The sequence below is a fragment of the Haematobia irritans genome, chromosome 1, assembly GCF_050003625.1.
Source record: "Haematobia irritans isolate KBUSLIRL chromosome 1, ASM5000362v1, whole genome shotgun sequence".
NCBI lineage: Eukaryota > Metazoa > Arthropoda > Insecta > Diptera > Muscidae > Haematobia > Haematobia irritans.
Window position 1 is genome coordinate 168,509,768 of NC_134397.1, and position 24,074 is coordinate 168,533,841.

General features: G+C 33.8%; 1 protein-coding gene across 1 annotated transcript; it reads right to left on the reverse strand.

The window, feature by feature from the left end:
• Positions 1 to 442: 442 nt before the first annotated feature.
• On the reverse strand, positions 443 to 5,222 carry LOC142222119 (uncharacterized). The gene is made up of 2 exons (XM_075292079.1): positions 5,033 to 5,222; positions 443 to 1,785 (listed from the first exon to the last, which is right to left on the reverse strand). Exons 1-2 carry the CDS (start codon positions 5,034 to 5,036, stop codon positions 968 to 970), a joined length of 822 nt encoding a protein of 273 aa, XP_075148194.1. The 5' UTR covers positions 5,037 to 5,222; the 3' UTR covers positions 443 to 967.
• Positions 5,223 to 24,074: the final 18,852 nt, after the last annotated feature.

A 24,074-nucleotide genomic window follows, 5' to 3' on the forward strand; every position in this document is an offset into this window, starting at 1 on the left:
TAATTTCCTCTATAGATTCATAAAATTTCTCTATATATATAAATAATTTAAATATATTATTTACAGCACACTTGAATTTCCTATCTTTATGCATAGGGCAATGCGTATAGTAGCTTCTCATATTTTGGAAAATTGTTCTATACTCTAGATTTACAATATTTGTATTTAAATATTTTTGAAGGAATTCTTTCTTAATTTGTCCAAAAACAAACACATACTTATAACTATTTAGTGGTTCCAAGGCATCGCCAACTTCAGTGTAATTTATATCACCATCTTTCCAATCTAAGCCGTGAACATATTTTTTACAATATGTGTTTTTCCGTTTACCCTCCTTGACTAGTTCTCTGTTATCGAAAGGGGGTTTGAATAGGAAATAGCTGGGTACGACAGAATAGCCTCGCATATACGCCAATTCTTTTATATATATGCTGTCATCATTCCCATGACAGTATTGAAAGTCCACCAATACAAAATCCGGTACATACATGATTCGAAGTATAACGGACAATATTTCGTAGCCAACTAAATCAAGGAAAGTCTCATCTTGCTTTTATATTCAAATAACAGAGAACATTAAACATTATTTATTTTTTTTTTTTTTTTTTTTGTGATACAATTTGGAGTAAAAATTGTAAACATAAATGACCGCAATTGAATGCATTAAACCTTTGCACTCGTTGATAATTATATTTGATATTGGGACCTAAATAAACCAATATTTCTAGTGGGGGTTGAAGATTTCCAAAACTGTCAAAGTATTCAATTTCTTTGTGGTTTTTATAATATGCTACCCAATGAGTTCCAGATCCTATACTTGAGTCTAAGTTTACTACACCACATTCTTTTGTTTGACATTTTTTCGGAAGATTATCTCGCATAAAGACTCCTCGAAAATGTGGTATATATTCTTTCCCAAATATTTGGATGTCTATATCTGTCAGCGGTCTGTTAGGTAGCTTAGATATTAGTTTTTTGTATCCGTATTATTTAGGGTAATACCCATACCAGTTTTGTATGGTTTAAGATAAAGTCCTTTACCCATAGCAATTGACTCCATACTTTTGTTGTGACGCATACTCTCTTCTAGTTGCTTTTTAGCATCTTTAGCAGTGTTAATTGTTCTTGCTATCGATGATACACCCGAAGATATTGCACCCAAGGCACCTAGTGCTGTTATAATAGGAACCAATGGTAGAAAACCGCCAATTTTAGGAACATTAATAACTCTTGGGATGACGACATGTGACTTTTTCCCTTTGAATGATGAATTAATAACTTTCCGAGCGATTTTTATTGCAGAGTTAATATCAACAGGTTTTTGCTTCTTTAGTAGTGTGTTGGCTTTTTTAATTGTTGAATTGAAAATTGTACGTCCGCATGCTTTTTTCTTCCTCATACCCATGCCAAGTTTTAGTTTTGCTTTCATTGCGTTGGAGACTAAATAAGCATTTAATTTTTCACCCCAAGTACTTTCGTTAGCTTTTACTCTCTCCCACGCCCTCTCTAAGAGTTCCTTATCTGCTTTGTGGCGTTTTTCAATATCTGAGCTTCGTGAATAAGCTATATCATGAATTTTACAGGCTGCATCCAAAGCATTTATCCCTTTATCACCCCTTTTCAATCTTTTATCGAGTTTTGTTCCTGGTCCACAAAATTGGTATCCGGGTAAATGTAGCTCAATGGGTAAGGCGTTGATTAAATTGTTTACGAATCCTCTTCCTTGTATGGATCGTTTGCGATTGACTTGTCTCTTCCGAAATACAAACATATATATGCTCTCAACTAAAAATAAACACATAAATTTATTTGGTCAGTTTAATAATAAATTAGTCGTCAATATGCGTTTACTTAAACAGGATACAAGTATTTCTGTTCGTGATCTAGATTTTACGCAAGCGAAACCTAATAAATCGAAACATGGTTCATTGTTACCCGATTCCATTCGATGTCTAATTGTGGGCCCATCAAATTGCGGAAAAACTAATGTTATGATAAGCCTTATAGAAAGTGAAAATGGGCTAACATTTGAAAATATATATTTGTACTCAAAATCGTTATATCAACCCAAATATGAATACCTGAGAAGACTAATTGAGCCTATAAGTGGTATGGGATACTTCATATATAACAACAACGACGATGTTATACCGCCACATGAAGCAAAACGAAACTCTATAATGATATTTGATGATGTCGCATGCGATAAACAGAATAATATTCGTGATTATTTCTCTATGGGTCGTCACAAAAATGTAGACTCATTTTACTTATGCCAAACTTACTGTCGCATACCAAAACATTTGATACGGGACAACGCAAACATAATTGTTGTTTTTAAGCAAGATGAAACGAATATGAAACATATATTTAATGACCATGTGGGTAGCGATATGTCCTATAAAATGTTTGTGGATATATGTCGTGAATGTTGGAGGGATAGGTATGGTTTTATGGTTATAAGCAAAGACGATGAAATCGCTGATGGAAGATATAGAAAAGGTTTTGACATATTTATTACACCTTAGTAGTATATGTCTTTCCACTGTATGCAGACGTCTACTTACACCCCAACTCATCTGCAACCGATTTGAAATTATTTTAAGGGCGGTTCTTTACTTATCTAAGCAGTTCGAAAGCCGTACGAAAGCGATTCGGAAGCAGTTCGGAAGCGGTTCGAAAGCGGTTTGAAAGCGATACATCAGTTAGCATTATCGGTTTAAAATAATTCAAAAGATTTCTATTGGTGATACAATATGAATGAAAAAATATTGAAAGAATTAATAAAATCTCGAAAAATTTTGAGAAAAAAATTTCAAAGCATAAAATTAGGAGAAGACGACGCTTCACATAAACTGGAAAATGTATTCAAGCCTTTAACAGATCCATTGAATAATTTAATGAAATTAAAAAATGAGAAAATGAAACAGCGAAATAAAGAACTTCCTACTTTTAAGTTTGAAAGTAGCACACCAATAAAGACCGAACCTCCTAAATCAAATTTTGATAAACACTCTCAAAAAATTATAAATTCTAAACTGGATTCTCAAAGTGATGAAGACAGCGACAATAAAGAAAATTCAGAAAATTATTTTTCACAATTGGAAGATGATAATTTCTATACTATTAATTTAACTAAACTTTTTAATGATCAAACTCTCGATACTGTATATGGACCATATAAAGACGAAAATGGAGTGTGGAAATTGGGAAACAGTCCTATTAACATTAGCGATGATAAGATTGTTGTTGGGAATCAATCGTGGGCAAACACGCCAGGCTTGTTTGAATTAATTACCCAGAAACAGCCACAAAAGTATGATTCACTGGAATTGGATATATACAAGAAAATTCTTTTGGGAACAAATGCTCATCGTAAGAACTATGATTCTGTTGGTCAAATACGAGGGAATAAAGGATATAAATATAAAAAGATTATCCAGAAACTTTTTGGTGACACTTACACTGGTAAAGGTTTAATGAGCCTAAATTTAAATAAACCAAACTATATATATTGGGATGATCCGAATGAATTAGTTGAACGCTTAAAACTTCTTATTGCATCTCAACAAGCTGGCCATTCAAATCATAACAATGAAATAATATCTATAATTGAAGAATTAAGGGAGGCCAATATAATATTCTGATAATTGTCAATTGCATTCAATCGAGATATGAGCGTCGATAAGTTTGGTCACTTTTCAAATTCTAGTGAGTTGAAAAGATATGTTCCGAAAATATTTGGTATTGCTATTGACAAGCATAATAACATCGATTTCCAAAATAAAAAGATTAAAAACGTGGGGGTACCGGTGGAAAGTGCAGACGCAGTCAACAAAAATTACTTACAAAAACAAATCGAAATCTCACGTGAATTACTAAAAAAAGACTTAAATATTGAAGTCAATACAATACATCAAGAAATATCGCAGTTAAAAACTATTATCAAGGATATATTTACAGTCCTGTCGGATATGCGAATAACATCTCAAGTTCATTAATCAAATTTAATTACAAAGTAACAATGGCCAAAAGAGGAATAGTACAAGAGATACACACTCAAGCCCGGAAAAAATTTCCCCGTCGGAGATATATAATGAAAGGAATTGATGACTTTTGGCAGGCTGATTTGGTTGAAATGGGAACTTATTCATCTTTAAATAGAGGATATAAATATATTTTAACGGTCATCGATACATTTTCAAAATACGCATGGGCAGAACCAACTAAAACTAAGAATGCATATGATGTTTCCAATGCATTTAGAAAAATATTGAACAAAGGTCGAACACCTAAAAATCTACAAACAGACGATGGTAAAGAATTTTTTAATAAAGAGTTTAAAAGTCTTACGCAAAAGTACTCAATAAACCACTACTCCACATTTAGTGTGATGAAAGCATCCATCGTAGAACGCTTTAATCGTACGTTAAAAAATTTTATGTTTAAAGAGTTCTCATACAACGGTTCCTATAAGTGGATTGACATTTTACCAAATTTAGTTAATCAATATAATCGGAAAATACACAGAACAATAAAAATGGCTCCTATTGATGTCAATAAAAATAATGAGGATTATATTTTAAAAACTGCTTACAATCATCTTAAAGTATATAAACCCTCAAACTTCCATGTTGGTGACTATGAAATCGTGTTAAACTGTAAACATGACTTAATTTTGTTGCGCAGTTCAAATGATCATAATGCTTGCTTTTCCACAAAGCCTGAAGAAATGGTTAAACTAACGATACAGAATATAACATGGAGAATACCACATGTGCAAGCTTCCGATATAACAAAGTTGAAAATTATAAAAACGATTAAAGATGGTACCACATTACCGCTTGCTTTTCGGAGTTGGGATTGTCACTTTAATCCTACATTCCCAAATGCGACAAAATGTAATTGGAATGTAAAGCTTTCATTAAATAGAGAGCGCCCCAGATTTGTAATCGTGGTATTTGAAAAAAACAACAAGTTTATACATTGTAATCTAGTAAATTTAAAAGTTCATCTAAATTCCGATACTTACCCATATGATGATCTTAATCTCAAATTTGATGATAATAGATATGCTATTCTATATGACATGTACGCCAAATTTCAACACAGCTTTTATATGAAAGAACCACAACCATTACTAACAAGCGCTGAATTTAAGAACACCCCCATGGCAGTCATCGATGTTAGCCACCAAAATGAAATGGTCAAACAAGGTCCCATAGATGTCAGAATTGAACTCGAAGCCAGTAAACCCATTCCTGCAAACACCATAGCATATTGTTTAATAATTCACGATCGCTATATTGAATATACACCATTGACGGGAAATGTGCGAAAAATTATTTAATTTTTTTTTTTTTCAATGAACCATACATACCTTTATATCCATAATCAATTTTAAAATAAATAAAAATAAAACAAAAATGTATACATCAATTTTTTCATTTTATTTATTACATTTTTTTTTTCTATATAAATAACAATTCTTAATGTTAAATTTTTTAAATACATACAATACATAATAAATAGTTTAGTGTATTTACATTAAAATTATATCCATTAGATCATTAAAATCCATATCAAAATCAGATGTATATTGTTGAACTAAATTTTCTAAAGAGGAATCAGTTTCGATTGCACCTAAATCTAAATCTAGACCATTGCCATCTATATCAACTAGCATATTTTCCATACTTGATTCAATTTCATGGTGACCCCACGCGAAAGTATTAATTCCATCTTCCTTGATCATACGCTTTGTATCCAACGGACTTAATACAACTTTTTTCAAGGCATTCGTATAGATGTTGTGTAGCTTACACCTAAAAGTGAGCATTGTATCACAAACTTTTTCTTTAGTAAATAGACAATTCCTATAGTCATCAATTTTATAGTTGTCCATTACACTTTTTTTCACACCTTTAGCCTTTTTAATTTCATAACCATCCTCAACAGTATATGAATACATTTTTGGACCTAAACCGACAAACTCTGTCATAATCTTACCACAGTTTTCATCCTTCATTAATCCAATTTCCTTTTTATTTACAAGAGGAAAATTGAAAGGATTATCTTCGGAATACTCAGATGTATCAAAATGTGTAGTAAGATGAGGTCTAATTTCTTCATACACATCTTCAGATTCGATGGTGTATATGAAAGAGTCTGTATCCATATAGTTTAATTGTATTCTTTCACCAAACTTTTCTTTCATAAAGTTGTAGTGGAAGTCATACATTTTCCACTTAGCTAATTCTAGAATACAAAATCCTAAGTATATTGGCTTATCATAAACAATTTTTGTTTTATTCATTTGAATAGCCCAAAAATTGTCTGTGAATTTGGATATACTATGAAAGTTTGGTTTTGAAATTAGAGCTTCAGCACCTAACTTACGCCTGTCACTATATGCCCACTGTTTTACAATAGACACATCTTTTCTTTTTTCAACATTTTCCATTGTTTTGCCATATACTGCATTGTTCAATAGTTTAAAGAAATTTTTTTCAAAAGCAATATTTGTTTTTTTCCTACAATCATTGTTTTTGTCAATATATTCCTTTAGCCATGGTCTTTGACTAAAAGTAAGCACCCTATGCACTTCATTTAGAACGTAGCCCTGCTCTAAACATTGTTTTAGTGTCATGTAGTGGATGGTATACCTTTCTTTTGGTGTAAGATCTGCAACAAGTTTGTTGTGTTTCGATCCTCCCACTTTTTTGTTTTCAGCCGCTAAAGGTAAATCATTAAATTTATTATGTAGATGGGGTGGACAACTTATTGAAACTTCATAAATATACCCTTCAGGAGAATCGAATTTAAAATTTTTGATTACGTTAGGATCCCTAATAATGTCAGCTTCTGCAACCCATTTAAAATTACCATATGGTAAGAATTGCTGCATCGCCCATCCATATAGGTTATTAACATCAAGATATAATAAAAATGTAGATACAATATCAGGATTAAAGTTTTTCATATATTTATTATTGGCTTTGTGATATCTTTTACTACATTGAGTAATACCTCCACGAATGCCATTTTTTATAAAGTTGTATGTGTCTACGTCCTTCAACAATTCTAGGCTAAAACCATCCGATGTCATCAGCTTTAGCATAGCATCATAAGATAGACCAGGCGCCGTAAAATATTGGCAAGGATCCAGCTTATGTATGCTTTTGCATAAGATTCGAAAGTTTTCGAATATATCTGTGAGTAGAAGGACATCCGTTTTTAAATATAACTCCATATAATCCTGAAGTGTTCTACAATTAAATGTTGTCCAAACTTCTATAGCGTGATTGTAGTCCTCCTGACTACAACTATTGTTGGTTAATTTACTGTAGAAGTTTTCTATAGAGGGAAGGTTTATATCTTTAAGTTTTTGAAATGAATCCAAGTATTCATAACAAAATACACCCTTCCTTCTCATTAATTTAAATTCGTGGTCATTTGTGAAATTAGATCTAACCGTAGTCATTTTGTCATCTAACAGATTTTTAGCTAAGCTGTCCAAGCTTGAAGGCATAAATCTTAAAGAATCTAAAAACCTATATTCTAAAAGATCCCCATTATCAAATTTAATTTTATGAGATACCGATATATATAATTCTTTATTTAGCGGTATAACTGAGGTATTTCCAGGAATAAGGTTTAGTAAATCTTTAATAAATAGATGACAGTCATATGACGAAAAGTTATGGAAAAAGATTGGTATGAACTTTGGGATCTTATAATTTAAATTACATTCATTATGGGCCGCCCCCCTATATTTTCCAGTAATATGGCAATGATCCCTAACCCTATCCGTATCTAAATTTTTGTCACAAATGTGACACAATTGAGCTGCGTGAAAACTGGATTCCTCAATAGGTGATAAGGGACACATTGGTTTTTTTAATGATAAATACCTTTCGTATATATCTCTACATTCTAAATCTAAATATTTAACAAATTTTTCCCCAGCATCCTCCCCAGTATAAATCTTAAATCTATCTAACGAACTATCTACACTACATTTTATATAAAAACTAAAAGCACACGGTTTGTGCTTATTTATTGTTGATCCTAAACTATCTTTCTCTAGTATACACTCAAAATCGGCATACACAACGAAAGGGACATCCATCGTTTTACTTATGTTTTTAAAGCGAATAAAATTATTACCTGCATCCGGTACGGTGGTTACAATGTTGGAACATTCCTTTAAGTGATTCGACCACTTGTCGGAGTTTGAAGTGTATTGCAGGCATCTGTCGCAAATTTTTAATTTCTTACAATTTTTGGTTAACTGCGAAGATAATAATCTACAACAAATAAAATAAAAAAAATATTTTATTAATATTTAAGTAAAAAATGAAATGAAGGATTTTTTTTTCTTACCTTGACATGTCTTTAATCCAAATATAATGTGCTTTACCCCCACTCTCCAACAACAACAAGTTAATGTGTACCCCATTTGGAACAACATTCTGGGATATGTGGTATGGCCCGATGACAGTGTCATCTTTCCGGTTATACCCATATACATTAATACTAACTCCTGGGTTCAGCTTTTCAAATTTTGGGATTTCTTGCACAGGCATAGGGAATTCTAGCCCTTCAAAATTTAAATTTATATTGTTTTCTAACAAAATATTCTGCTGCCTGATATCTACTCGATAGGATGAAGTTCGCGTTGGGTGAGTCGGCTTTGGGGAAGTTAACGCCGAAATGACACTCCATTTGAAGCAGTATTCATCCGTATTTCTGACATTGATACATGCTTTTTTCGAATATAATTTTGGTGGCGTTGGAATATATTGGGAACCACAAAAGCCAGACCATTTGTTGATGTTGATTTCAAATTTTTCAATTCGAGTCAAAGTCCATCCAGAGTCTCTTTCCTGGAAATCCGCCATTTGACTCTTTATTTCTTCAATATGCCTTTTAATGAAATCCTCAATGTTGTCTGACATAACCAGTCTCTGCATTTTGGACACATGGTACATGTGTTGCATTTGGAGCTCTTCACCACCCAACTTTATGTATTCCCCAATTAGTTGGATATTTATCTTCAGACTTTTATTCTTCGCCAGTGAATTTAAAATTAACAGGTGTAAACTCTTATTACATTCTTCGAATACCTCATTTATATCTATGGTATTCATATCGGTTAGGTACGTATAAGTTCCTACACGATTTTTAAATCCTGTCATCGTCTGTCTAAATTGGTTATTTATAATAACATCACTTTTTTGTATGTGATTCGGAGACTGGTGATGTTTGAACCAATTCATTGGGTTTACATAGACGTTGCATATTTCACATACTTTATTTAAATTCCTCTGACCATGACTAGGCCCTGGTTGCTGGTCAAAATTAAACTGTTGCTGCTCAAATATGTTTGAGTGTTGCTCCAAGTTTTGATTTTGCTGCAGCAATTGTTGATGAAAGATAGGTCCTGGATGATGCAGCAAGTTAAAATGTTGTTGTTGTTGGGACCCTGGATTAAGCCCTGGTTGCTGATCCCAATTATATTGTTGTTGGGGGTAGATTCCACCTCCCACGGACATGTTTATGTGTTGTTGCTGTTGTTGTTCCTGTTGTTGTCCAAAACCTTGTCTATGCATTGTCGCTTGGTGAATTTCCATATGTAATTTCAATGCATAGACATTTCGCACCATCAAACCACATAAACTACACGTTTTGTGTGTCTGCAAATGTTTTTGGAGTGCATTTTGGCTTTTGAACATTTTTCCGCATACTTTGCACGTCAACATTTGGGATTCCATTTTGTTTAAAGTTCTTTCAAATATTTCTTTTTTAAATTTTTATAAATAAAACTTTTATTAATTATTTTTGCAGCACAAGAAACAAATCGCAATTTTTTCTTAAAAGGTACGATTCTTTTCTTTTTTCTTTTTTGTTTATATTTATTATTTTGCAACAAAAAGTCTCAACGTATTTTACGTGTTTTGATTTATTTATTTATTTTTTTTTTTTTTTTGTATAACACCAAAAAAATTCACAACGTCCGTTTCTGTTTTTTTCGTTTGTTAACAAATGTTGTTTTTTTTTTCACAACGTGTCCGTTTCTGTTTTTTTTTTTTCGTTTGTTAACAAATGTTGTCTTTTTCACAACGTAAAACTTCGATTTTTTTTTTTTTGTAAAACACCAAAAAAATTAACAAAATTCTGTTTTTTTCAGTTTTTTTAAATGTTGTATTCACAACGTAAAACTCCGTGCATATGAATTGCTAAGTCGGGGTTTAGAATTCAATTGGGAACTAAAATTTCAAATGAATATACTATATATTTCTTCGAGGAATGAGATATTTATCCCTTTATAAATACACATTTCTTCTCAAAAGTAACAAATACATAAAAATCTAAACAAATAGACACATTGCCTGATTTTCATAGATATTTTGTATGCAATTAGACATCAATGTTTACATCTTACTAGGCGATCAGAAAACTCCACACAGTCAACCAAGAAATCAAATCGAATAACTCAAATTTTCCCAACAGCCAAAATCTTATCTCACCCCCTCCATACCTTATCTTCACGATACATATACATCTTGGGTGGTCATTCTGTGCAATGACAAACAAATCAATAGGATTTCCCAACAGTGAAACACTTATCTCTTCCCCCTACACCTTCTTCCTCCAAATCTAGGTTTCAGCGATTGTTCAATACTAGGCGATCAGAAAACTCCACACAGCCAACCAAGAAATCAAATCGAATAACTCAAATTTTCCCAACAGCCAATCTCACCCCCTCCAAACCTTATCTTCACGATACATGTACATGCACATGCATTACTTCAGAATCTCAGACGATCACTCTGTCTCTCATTTCAGAATGCTAAACAAATCAATAGCATTCTCAACAGTGAATCGCTTATCTCTTCACCCTATCGCTTCTTCTATGGCACATAAACAAACACCAAATCTAGGTTTCAGCGATTGTTCAATACTAGGCGATCAGAAAACTCCACACAGTCAACCAAGAAATCAAATCGAATAACACAAAATTTCCCAACAGCCAAAATCTTATCTCACCCCCTCCCTATCTCATCTTCACGACACATGCACATGCATTTCTTCAGAATCTCAGACGGTCACTTTGTCTCCCATTTTAGAATGCTAAACAAATCAATAGCATTCTCAACAGCGAATCACTTATCTCTTCACCCTATCCCTTCTTCTATGGCACATAAATAAACACCAAATCTAGGTTTCAACGATTGTTCAATACTAGGCGATCAGAAAACTCCACACACTTTTCCCAACAGCCAAACTCTTATCTCTCCCCATCCCTATCTCATCTTCACGATACATGCACATGCACCACACCGCCAGCCAATGCATTCAATACAATGACACTCATACATACAGGGAAAATTTTTTTTGGATGACCTTATGACCTATCATAGAAAGCCCATTAAAAAAAGCCCATTAAAAAAAGCCCATAAAAAAAGGCCATTAAAGTGGATCAGTCTATACGTATTACACTACTATTATCGTCCTTTTCGCTCTAGGACGCTTAGTTTAGGAGATATGGGCAAAAGAAGTTTTTCATATAAAAATTTAAATTTTTTAGGTTTTGGGTGGGTTTTTCATCTTGTTGGGGGTGGTCACGAATTATCGTCCTTTTCGCTCTAGGACGCTTAGTTTAGGAGATATGGGCAAAAGAAGTTTTTCATATAAAAATTTTAATTTTTTAGGTTTTGGGTGGATTTTTCCACTTTTTGGGGGTTGTCACGAATTGAAGTCTAGGACGCTTAGTTTAGGAGATATGGGCAAAAGAAGTTTTTCATATAAAAATTTCAATTTTTTAAGGTTTTGGGTGGATTTTTCAACTTGTTGGGGGTGGTCACGAATTATCGTCCTTTTCGCTCTAGGACGCTTAGTTTATGAGATATGGGCACAAGAAGTTTTTCATATAAAAATTTCAATTTTTTTAGGTTTTGGGTGGGTTTTTCAACTTTTAGGGGGTGGTCACGAATTATCGTCCTTTTCGCTCTAGGACGCTTAGTTTAGGAGATATGGGCAAAATAAGTTTTTCATATAAAAATTTCAATTTTTTTAGGTTTTGGGTGGATTTTTCCACTTTTTGTGGGTGGTCACGAATTATCGTCCTTTTCGCTCTAGGACGCTTAGTTTAGGAGATACGGGCAAAAGAAGTTTTTCATATAAAAATTTCAATTTTTTTAGGTTTTGGGTGGATTTTTCCACTTTTTGGGGGTGGTCACGAATTATCGTCCTTTTCGCTCTAGGACGCTTAGTTTAGGAGATATGGGCAAAATAAGTTTTTCATATAAAAATTTAAATTTTTTTAGGTTTTTGGTGGATGTTTCCACTTTCTTGTGGGTGGTCACGAATTATCGTCCTTTTCGCTCAGGACGCTTAGTTTAGGAGATATGGGCAAAAGCAGTTTTTCATATAAAAATTTCAGTTTTTTTAGGTTTTGGGTGGGTTTTTCAACTTTTTGGGGGTAGTCACGAATTATCGTCCTTTTCGCCTAGGACGCTTAGTTTAGTTTAGATATGGGCAAAAGAAATTTTTCATATAAAAATTTCAATTTTTTTAGGTTTTGGGTGGATTTTTCAAGTTTTTGGGGGAGGTCACGAATTATCTTCCTTTTCGCTCTAGGACGCTTAGTTTAGGAGATACGGGCAAAAGAAGTTTTTTATATAAAAATTTCATTTTTTTAGGTTTTTGGTGGGTTTTTCCACTTTTTGGGGGTTGTCACGAATTGAAGTCCTTTTCGCTCTAGGACGCTTAGTTTAGGAGATATGGGCAAAAGAAGTTTTTCATATAAAAATTTAAATTTTTTTAGGTTTTGGGTGGATTTTTCAAGTTTTTGGGGGAGGTCACGAATTATCTTCCTTTTCGCTCTAGGACGCTTAGTTTAGGAGATATGGGCAAAAGAAGTTTTTCATATAAAAATTTCAATTTTTTTAGGTTTTGGGTGGATTTTTCAACTTTTTGGGGGTGGTCACGAATTGAAGTCCATTTCGCTCTAGGACGCTTAGTTTAGGAGATATGGGCAAAATAAGTTTTTCATATAAAAATTTCAATTTTTTAGGTTTTGGGTTGATTTTTCAACATTTTGGGGGTGGTCACGAATTATCGTCCTTTTCGCTCTAGGACGCTTAGTTTAGGAGATATGGGCAAAAGAAGTTTTTCATATAAAAATTTCAATTTTTTTAGGTTTTGGGTTGATTTTTCAACATTTTGGGGTGGTCACGAATTATCGTCCTTTTCGCTCTAGGACGCTTAGTTTAGGAGATATGGGCAAAAGAAGTTTTTCATATAAAAATTTCAATTTTTTTAGGTTTTGGGTGGATTTTTCTACTTTTTGGGTGTGGTCACGAATTATCGTCCTTTTCGCTCTAGGACGCTTAGTTTAGGAGATATGGGCAAAAGAAGTTTTTCATATAAAAATTTCAATTTTTTAAGGTTTTGGATGGATTTTTCAACTTGTTGGGGGTGGTCACGAATTATCGTCCTTTTCGCTCTAGGACGCTTAGTTTAGGAGATATGGGCAAAAGAAGTTTTTCATATAAAAATTTCAATTTTTTTGGTTTTGGGTTGATTTTTCAACTTGTTGGGGGTGGTCACGAATTATCGTCCTTTTCGCTCTAGGACGCTTAGTTTAGGAGATATGGACAAAAGAAGTTTTTCATATAAAAATTTAAATTTTTTAAGGTTTTGGGTGAATTTTTCAACTTGTTGGGGGTGGTCACGAATTATCGTCCTTTTCGCTCTAGGACGCTTAGTTTAGGAGATATGGGCAAAATAAGTTTTTCATATAAAAATTTCAATTTTTTAGGTTTTCGGTTGATTTTTCAACATTTTGGGGGTGGTCACGAATTATCGTCCTTTTCGCTCTAGGACGCTTAGTTTAGGAGATATGGGCAAAAGAAGTTTTTCATATAAAAATTTCAATTTTTTTAGGTTTTGGTGGATTTTTCTACTTTTTGGCTGTGGTCACGAATTATCGTCCTTTTCGCTCTAGGACGCTTAGTTTAGGAGATATGGGCAAAAGAAGTTTTTCATATAAAAATTTCAATTTTTTAAGGTTTTGGTGGATTTTTCTACTTTTTGGCTGTGGTCACGAATTATCGTCCTTTTCGCTCTAGGACGCTTAGTTTAGGAGATATGGGCAAAAGAAGTTTTTCATATAAAAATTTCAATTTTTTAAGGTTTTGGGTGGATTTTTCAACTTTTTGAGGGTGGTCACGAATTATCGTCCTTTTCGCTCTAGGACGCTTAGTTTAGGAGATATGGGTAAAAGAAGTTTTTCATATAAAAATTTCAATTTTTTAAGGTTTTGGGTGGATTTTTCAACTTGTTGGGGGTGGTCACGAATTATCGTCCTTTTCGCTCTAGGACGCTTAGTTTAGGAGATATGGGCAAAAGAAGTTTTTCATATAAAAATTTAAATTTTTTTTAGGTTTTGGGTGGATTTTTCAGCTTTTTCGGGGTGGTCACGAATTGTCGTCCTTTTCGCTCTAGGACGCTTAGTTTAGGAGATATGGGCAAAAGAAGTTTTTCATATAAAAATTTCAATTTTTTAAGGTTTTGGGTGGATTTTTCAACTTTTTGGGGGTGGTCACGAATTATCGTCCTTTTCGCTCTAGGACGCTTAGTTTAGGAGATATGGGCAAAAGAAGTTTTTCATATAAAAATTTCAATTTTTTTAGGTTTTGGGTGGATTTTTCTACTTTTTGGGTGTGGTCACGAATTATCGTCCTTTTCGCTCTAAGACGCTTATGGGCAAAAGAAGTTTTTCATATAAAAATTTCAATTTTTTAAGGTTTTGGGTGGATTTTTCAACTTTTTGGGGGTGGTCACGAATTATCGTCCTTTTCGCTCTAGGACGCTTAGTTTAGGAGATATGGACAAAAGAAGTTTTTCATATAAAAATTTAAATTTTTTTAGGTTTTGGGTGGATTTTTCAACTTTTTGGGGGTGGTCACGAATTGAAGTCCATTTCGCTCTAGGACGCTTAGTTTAGGAGATATGGGCAAAATAAGTTTTTTATATAAAAATTTCAATTTTTTAGGTTTTTGGTTGATTTTTCAACATTTTGGGGGTGGTCACGAATTATCGTCCTTTTCGCTCTAGGACGCTTAGTTTAGGAGATATGGGCAAAAGAAGTTTTTCATATAAAAATTTCAATTTTTTAAGGTTTTGGGTGGATTTTTCAACTTTTTGAGGGTGGTCACGAATTATCGTCCTTTTCGCTCTAGGACGCTTAGTTTAGGAGATATGGGCAAAAGAAGTTTTTCATATAAAAATTTCAATTTTTTAAGGTTTTGGGTGGATTTTTCAACTTTTTGAGGGTGGTCACGAATTATCGTCCTTTTCGCTCTAGGACGCTTAGTTTAGGAGATATGGGCAAAAGAAGTTTTTCATATAAAAATTTCAATTTTTTAAGGTTTTGGGTGGATTTTTCAACTTGTTGAGGGTGGTCACGAATTATCGTCCTTTTCGCTCTAGGACGCTTAGTTTAGGAGATATGGGCAAAAGAAGTTTTTCATATAAAAATTTCAATTTTTTAAGGTTTTGGGTGGATTTTTCAACTTGTTGGGGGTGGTCACGAATTATCGTCCTTTTCGCTCTAGGACGCTTAGTTTAGGAGATGTGGGCAAAATAAGTTTTTCATATAAAAATTTCAATTTTTTTAGGTTTTGGGTGGATTTTTCCACTTTTTGTGGGTGGTCACGAATTATCGTCCTTTTCGCTCTAGGACGCTTAGTTTAGGAGATATGGGCAAAAGAAGTTTTTCATATAAAAATTTAAATTTTTTTAGGTTTTGGGTGGGTTTTTCATCTTGTTGGGGGTGGTCACGAATTATCGTCCTTTTCGCTCTAGGACGCTTAGTTTAGGAGATATGGGCAAAAGAAGTTTTTCATATAAAAATTTTAATTTTTTAGGTTTTGGGTGGATTTTTCCACTTTTTGGGGGTTGTCACGAATTGAAGTCTAGGACGCTTAGTTTAGGAGATATGGGCAAAAGAAGTTTTTCATATAAAAATTTCAATTTTTTTAGGTTTTGGGTGGATTTTTCCACTTTTTGGGGGTGGTCACGAATTGAACTCCTTTTCGCTCTAGGACGCTTAGTTTAGGAGATATGGGCAAAAGAAGTTTTTCATATAAAAATTTCAATTTTTTAAGGTTTTGGGTGGATTTTTCAACTTGTTGGGGGTGGTCACGAATTATCGTCCTTTTCGCTCTAGGACGCTTAGTTTAGGAGATATGGGCAAAATAAGTTTTTCATATAAAATTTTCAATTTTTTAGGTTTTGGGTTGATTTTTCAACATTTTGGGGGTGGTCACGAATTATCGTCCTTTTCGCTCTAGGACGCTTAGTTTAGGAGATATGGGCAAAAGAAGTTTTTCATATAAAAATTTCAATTTTTTAAGGTTTTGGGTGGGTTTTTCAACTTTTTGGGGGTGGTCACGAATTGAAATCCATTTCGCTCAATGACGCTTAGTTTAGGAGATATGGGCAAAATAAGTTTTTCATATAAAAATTTCAATTTTTTAGGTTTTGGGTTGATTTTTCAACATTGTGAGGGTGGTCACGAATTATCGTCCTTTTCGCTCTGGACGCTTAGTTTAGGAGATATGGGCAAAAGAAGTTTTTCATATAAAAATTTCAATTTTTTAAGGTTTTGGGTGGATTTTTCAACTTTTTGGGGGTGGTCACGAATTATCGTCCTTTTCGCTCTAGGACGCTTAGTTTAGGAGATATGGGCAAAAGAAGTTTTTCATATAAAAATTTCAATTTTTTAAGGTTTTGGGTGGATTTTTCAACTTTTTGAGGGTGGTCACGAATTATCGTCCTTTTCGCTCTAGGACGCTTAGTTTAGGAGATATGGGCAAAAGAAGTTTTTACTATAAAAATTTCAATTTTTTTAGGTTTTGGGTGGATTTTTCTACTTTTTGGGTGTGGTCACGAATTATCGTCCTTTTCGCTCTAGGACGCTTAGTTTAGGAGATATGGGCAAAAGAAGTTTTTCATATAAAAATTTCAATTTTTTTAGGTTTTGGGTGGATTTTTCAACTTTTTGGGGGTGGTCACGAATTGAAGTCCATTTCGCTCTAGGACGCTTAGTTTAGGAGATATGGGCAAAAGAAGTTTTTCATATAAAAATTTCAATTTTTTTAGGTTTTAGGTGGATTTTTCAACTTTTTGGGGGTGGTCACGAATTGAAGTCCATTTCGCTCTAGGACGCTTAGTTTAGGAGATATGGGCAAAAGAAGTTTTTCATATAAAAATTTCAATTTTTTAGGTTTTGGGTTGATTTTTCAACATTTTGGGGGTGGTCACGAATTATCGTCCTTTTCGCTCTAGAACGCTTAGTTTAGGAGATATGGGCAAATGAAGTTTTTCATATAAAAATTTCAATTTTTTAGGTTTTGGATGGGCTTTTCAACTTTTTGGGGGTGGTCACGAATTATCGTCCTTTTCGCTCTAGGACGCTTAGTTTAGGAGATATGGGCAAAAGAAGTTTTTCATATAAAAATTTCAATTTTTTTAGGTTTTGGGTGGATTTTTCTACTTTTTGGGTGTGGTCACGAATTATCGTCCTTTTCGCTCTAGGACGCTTATGGGCAAAAGAAGTTTTTCATATAAAAATTTCAATTTTTTAAGGTTTTGGGTGGATTTTTCAACTTTTCGGGGGTGGTCACGAATTATCGTCCTTTTCGCTCTAGGACGCTTAGTTTAGGAGATATGGACAAAAGAAGTTTTTCATATAAAAATTTCAATTTTTTTAGGTTTTGGGTGGATTTTTCAACTTTTTGGGGGTGGTCACGAATTGAAGTCCATTTCGCTCTAGGACGCTTAGTTTAGGAGATATGGGCAAAATAAGTTTTTTATATAAAAATTTCAATTTTTTAGGTTTTTGGATGATTTTTCAACATTTTGGGGGTGGTCACGAATTATCGTCCTTTTCGCTCTAGGACGCTTAGTTTAGGAGATATGGGCAAAAGAAGTTTTTCATATAAAAATTTAAATTTTTTAAGGTTTTGGGTGGATTTTTCAACTTTTTGAGGGTGGTCACGAATTATCGTCCTTTTCGCTCTAGGACGCTTAGTTTAGGAGATATGGGCAAAAGAAGTTTTTCATATAAAAATTTCAATTTTTTAAGGTTTTGGGTGGGTTTTTCAACTTTTTGGGGGTGGTCACGAATTGAAGTCCATTTCGCTCTAGGACGCTTAGTTTAGGAGATATGGGCAAAATAAGTTTTTCATATAAAAATTTCAATTTTTTAGGTTTTGGGTTGATTTTTCAACATTGTGAGGGTGGTCACGAATTATCGTCCTTTTCGCTCTGGACGCTTAGTTTAGGAGATATGGGCAAAAGAAGTTTTTCATATAAAAATTTCAATTTTTTAAGGTTTTGGGTGGATTTTTCAACTTTTTGGGGGTGGTCACGAATTATCGTCCTTTTCGCTCTAGGACGCTTAGTTTAGGAGATATGGGCAAAAGAAGTTTTTCATATAAAAATTTCAATTTTTTAAGGTTTTGGGTGGATTTTTCAACTTTTTGAGGGTGGTCACGAATTATCGTCCTTTTCGCTCTAGGACGCTTAGTTTAGGAGATATGGGCAAAAGAAGTTTTTCATATAAAAATTTCAATTTTTTTAGGTTTTGGGTGGATTTTTCTACTTTTTGGGTGTGGTCACGAATTATCGTCCTTTTCGCTCTAGGACGCTTAGTTTAGGAGATATGGGCAAAAGAAGTTTTTCATATAAAAATTTCAATTTTTTTAGGTTTTGGGTGGATTTTTCAACTTTTTGGGGGTGGTCACGAATTGAAGTCCATTTCGCTCTAGGACGCTTAGTTTAGGAGATATGGGCAAAAGAAGTTTTTCATATAAAAATTTCAATTTTTTTAGGTTTTAGGTGGATTTTTCAACTTTTTGGGGGTGGTCACGAATTGAAGTCCATTTCGCTCTAGGACGCTTAGTTTAGGAGATATGGGCAAAAGAAGTTTTTCATATAAAAATTTCAATTTTTTAGGTTTTGGGTTGATTTTTCAACATTTTGGGGGTGGTCACGAATTATCGTCCTTTTCGCTCTAGAACGCTTAGTTTAGGAGATATGGGCAAATGAAGTTTTTCATATAAAAATTTCAATTTTTTAGGTTTTGGATGGGCTTTTCAACTTTTTGGGGGTGGTCACGAATTATCGTCCTTTTCGCTCTAGGACGCTTAGTTTAGGAGATATGGGCAAAAGAAGTTTTTCATATAAAAATTTCAATTTTTTTAGGTTTTGGGTGGATTTTTCTACTTTTTGGGTGTGGTCACGAATTATCGTCCTTTTCGCTCTAGGACGCTTATGGGCAAAAGAAGTTTTTCATATAAAAATTTCAATTTTTTAAGGTTTTGGGTGGATTTTTCAACTTTTCGGGGGTGGTCACGAATTATCGTCCTTTTCGCTCTAGGACGCTTAGTTTAGGAGATATGGACAAAAGAAGTTTTTCATATAAAAATTTCAATTTTTTTAGGTTTTGGGTGGATTTTTCAACTTTTTGGGGGTGGTCACGAATTGAAGTCCATTTCGCTCTAGGACGCTTAGTTTAGGAGATATGGGCAAAATAAGTTTTTTATATAAAAATTTCAATTTTTTAGGTTTTTGGATGATTTTTCAACATTTTGGGGGTGGTCACGAATTATCGTCCTTTTCGCTCTAGGACGCTTAGTTTAGGAGATATGGGCAAAAGAAGTTTTTCATATAAAAATTTCAATTTTTTAAGGTTTTGGGTGGATTTTTCAACTTTTTGAGGGTGGTCACGAATTATCGTCCTTTTCGCTCTAGGACGCTTAGTTTAGGAGATATGGGCAAAAGAAGTTTTTCATATAAAAATTTCAATTTTTTAAGGTTTTGGGTGGATTTTTCAACTATTTGAGGGTGGTCACGAATTATCGTCCTTTTCGCTCTAGGACGCTTAGTTTAGGAGATATGGGCAAAAGAAGTTTTTCATATAAAAATTTCAATTTTTTAAGGTTTTGGGTGGATTTTTCAACTTGTTGGGGGTGGTCACGAATTATCGTCCTTTTCGCTCTAGGACGCTTAGTTTAGGAGATATGGGCAAAAGAAGTTTTTCATATAAAAATTTAAATTTTTTTAGGTTTTGGGTGGATTTTTCAACTTTTTGGGGGTGGTCACGAATTGTCGTCCTTTTCGCTCTAGGACGCTTAGTTTAGGAGATATGGGCAAAATAAGTTTTTCATATAAAAATTTAAATTTTTTAAGGTTTTGGGTGGATTTTTCAACTTGTTGGGGGTGGTCACGAATTATCGTCCTTTTCGCTCTAGGACGCTTAGTTTAGGAGATGTGGGCAAAATAAGTTTTTCATATAAAAATTTAAATTTTTTTAGGTTTTGGGTGGGTTTTTCATCTTGTTGGGGGTGGTCACGAATTATCGTCCTTTTCGCTCTAGGACGCTTAGTTTAGGAGATATGGGCAAAAGAAGTTTTTCATATAAAAATTTAAATTTTTTTAGGTTTTGGGTGGGTTTTTCATCTTGTTGGGGGTGGTCACGAATTATCGTCCTTTTCGCTCTAGGACGCTTAGTTTAGGAGATATGGGCAAAAGAAGTTTTTCATATAAAAATTTAAATTTTTTAAGGTTTTGGGTGAATTTTTCAACTTTTTGGGGGTGGTCACGAATTATCGTCCTTTTCGCTCTAGGACGCTTAGTTTAGGAGATATGGGCAAAATAAGTTTTTCATATAAAAATTTCAATTTTTTAGGTTTTCGTTTGATTTTTCAACTTTTTGGGGGTGGTCACGAATTATCGTCCTTTTCGCTCTAGGACGCTTAGTTTAGGAGATATGGGCAAAAGAAGTTTTTCATATAAAAATTTCAATTTTTTTAGGTTTTGGGTGGATTTTTCTACTTTTTGGCTGTGGTCACGAATTATCGTCCTTTTCGCTCTAGGACGCTTAGTTTAGGATATATGGGCAAAAGAAGTTTTTCATATAAAAATTTCAATTTTTTTAGGTTTTGGGTGGATTTTTCTACTTTTTGGGTGTGGTCACGAATTATCGTCCTTTTCGCTCTAGGGCGCTTAGTTTAGGAGATATGGGCAAAAGAAGTTTTTCATATAAAAATTTCAAGTTTTTTAGGTTTTGGGTGGATTTTTCAACTTTTTGGGTGTGGTCACGAATTATCGTTCTTTTCGTTCTAGGACGCTTAGTTTAGGAGATATGGGCAAAAGAAGTTTTTCATATAAAAATTTCAATTTTTTAAGGTTTTGGGTGGATTTTTCAACTTTTTGGGGGCGGTCACGAATTATCGTCCTTTTCGCTCTAGGACGCTTAGTTTAGGAGATATGGGCAAAAGAAGTTTTTCATATAAAAATTTAAATTTTTTTAGGTTTTGGGTGGGTTTTTCATCTTGTTGGGGGTGGTCACGAATTATCGTCCTTTTCGCTCTAGGACGCTTAGTTTAGGAGATATGGGCAAAAGAAGTTTTTCATATAAAAATTTTAATTTTTTAGGTTTTGGGTGGATTTTTCCACTTTTTGGGGGTTGTCACGAATTGAAGTCTAGGACGCTTAGTTTAGGAGATATGGGCAAAAGAAGTTTTTCATATAAAAATTTCAATTTTTTTAGGTTTTGGGTGGATTTTTCCACTTTTTGGGGGTGGTCACGAATTGAACTCCTTTTCGCTCTAGGACGCTTAGTTTAGGAGATATGGGCAAAAGAAGTTTTTCATATAAAAATTTCAATTTTTTAAGGTTTTGGGTGGATTTTTCAACTTGTTGGGGGTGGTCACGAATTATCGTCCTTTTCGCTCTAGGACGCTTAGTTTAGGAGATATGGGCAAAATAAGTTTTTCATATAAAATTTTCAATTTTTTAGGTTTTGGGTTGATTTTTCAACATTTTGGGGGTGGTCACGAATTATCGTCCTTTTCGCTCTAGGACGCTTAGTTTAGGAGATATGGGCAAAAGAAGTTTTTCATATAAAAATTTCAATTTTTTAAGGTTTTGGGTGGGTTTTTCAACTTTTTGGGGGTGGTCACGAATTGAAGTCCATTTCGCTCTAGGACGCTTAGTTTAGGAGATATGGGCAAAATAAGTTTTTCATATAAAAATTTCAATTTTTTAGGTTTTGGGTTGATTTTTCAACATTGTGAGGGTGGTCACGAATTATCGTCCTTTTCGCTCTGGACGCTTAGTTTAGGAGATATGGGCAAAAGAAGTTTTTCATATAAAAATTTCAATTTTTTAAGGTTTTGGGTGGATTTTTCAACTTTTTGGGGGTGGTCACGAATTATCGTCCTTTTCGCTCTAGGACGCTTAGTTTAGGAGATATGGGCAAAAGAAGTTTTTCATATAAAAATTTCAATTTTTTAAGGTTTTGGGTGGATTTTTCAACTTTTTGAGGGTGGTCACGAATTATCGTCCTTTTCGCTCTAGGACGCTTAGTTTAGGAGATATGGGCAAAAGAAGTTTTTACTATAAAAATTTCAATTTTTTTAGGTTTTGGGTGGATTTTTCTACTTTTTGGGTGTGGTCACGAATTATCGTCCTTTTCGCTCTAGGACGCTTAGTTTAGGAGATATGGGCAAAAGAAGTTTTTCATATAAAAATTTCAATTTTTTAGGTTTTGGGTTGATTTTTCAACATTTTGGGGGTGGTCACGAATTATCGTCCTTTTCGCTCTAGAACGCTTAGTTTAGGAGATATGGGCAAATGAAGTTTTTCATATAAAAATTTCAATTTTTTAGGTTTTGGATGGGCTTTTCAACTTTTTGGGGGTGGTCACGAATTATCGTCCTTTTCGCTCTAGGACGCTTAGTTTAGGAGATATGGGCAAAAGAAGTTTTTCATATAAAAATTTCAATTTTTTTAGGTTTTGGGTGGATTTTTCTACTTTTTGGGTGTGGTCACGAATTATCGTCCTTTTCGCTCTAGGACGCTTATGGGCAAAAGAAGTTTTTCATATAAAAATTTCAATTTTTTAAGGTTTTGGGTGGATTTTTCAACTTTTCGGGGGTGGTCACGAATTATCGTCCTTTTCGCTCTAGGACGCTTAGTTTAGGAGATATGGACAAAAGAAGTTTTTCATATAAAAATTTCAATTTTTTTAGGTTTTGGGTGGATTTTTCAACTTTTTGGGGGTGGTCACGAATTGAAGTCCATTTCGCTCTAGGACGCTTAGTTTAGGAGATATGGGCAAAATAAGTTTTTTATATAAAAATTTCAATTTTTTAGGTTTTTGGATGATTTTTCAACATTTTGGGGGTGGTCACGAATTATCGTCCTTTTCGCTCTAGGACGCTTAGTTTAGGAGATATGGGCAAAAGAAGTTTTTCATATAAAAATTTCAATTTTTTAAGGTTTTGGGTGGATTTTTCAACTTTTTGAGGGTGGTCACGAATTATCGTCCTTTTCGCTCTAGGACGCTTAGTTTAGGAGATATGGGCAAAAGAAGTTTTTCATATAAAAATTTCAATTTTTTAAGGTTTTGGGTGGATTTTTCAACTTTTTGAGGGTGGTCACGAATTATCGTCCTTTTCGCTCTAGGACGCTTAGTTTAGGAGATATGGGCAAAAGAAGTTTTTCATATAAAAATTTCAATTTTTTAAGGTTTTGGGTGGATTTTTCAACTTGTTGGGGGTGGTCACGAATTATCGTCCTTTTCGCTCTAGGACGCTTAGTTTAGGAGATATGGGCAAAAGAAGTTTTTCATATAAAAATTTAAATTTTTTTAGGTTTTGGGTGGATTTTTCAACTTTTTGGGGGTGGTCACGAATTGTCGTCCTTTTCGCTCTAGGACGCTTAGTTTAGGAGATATGGGCAAAATAAGTTTTTCATATAAAAATTTAAATTTTTTAAGGTTTTGGGTGGATTTTTCAACTTGTTGGGGGTGGTCACGAATTATCGTCCTTTTCGCTCTAGGACGCTTAGTTTAGGAGATGTGGGCAAAATAAGTTTTTCATATAAAAATTTAAATTTTTTTAGGTTTTGGGTGGGTTTTTCATCTTGTTGGGGGTGGTCACGAATTATCGTCCTTTTCGCTCTAGGACGCTTAGTTTAGGAGATATGGG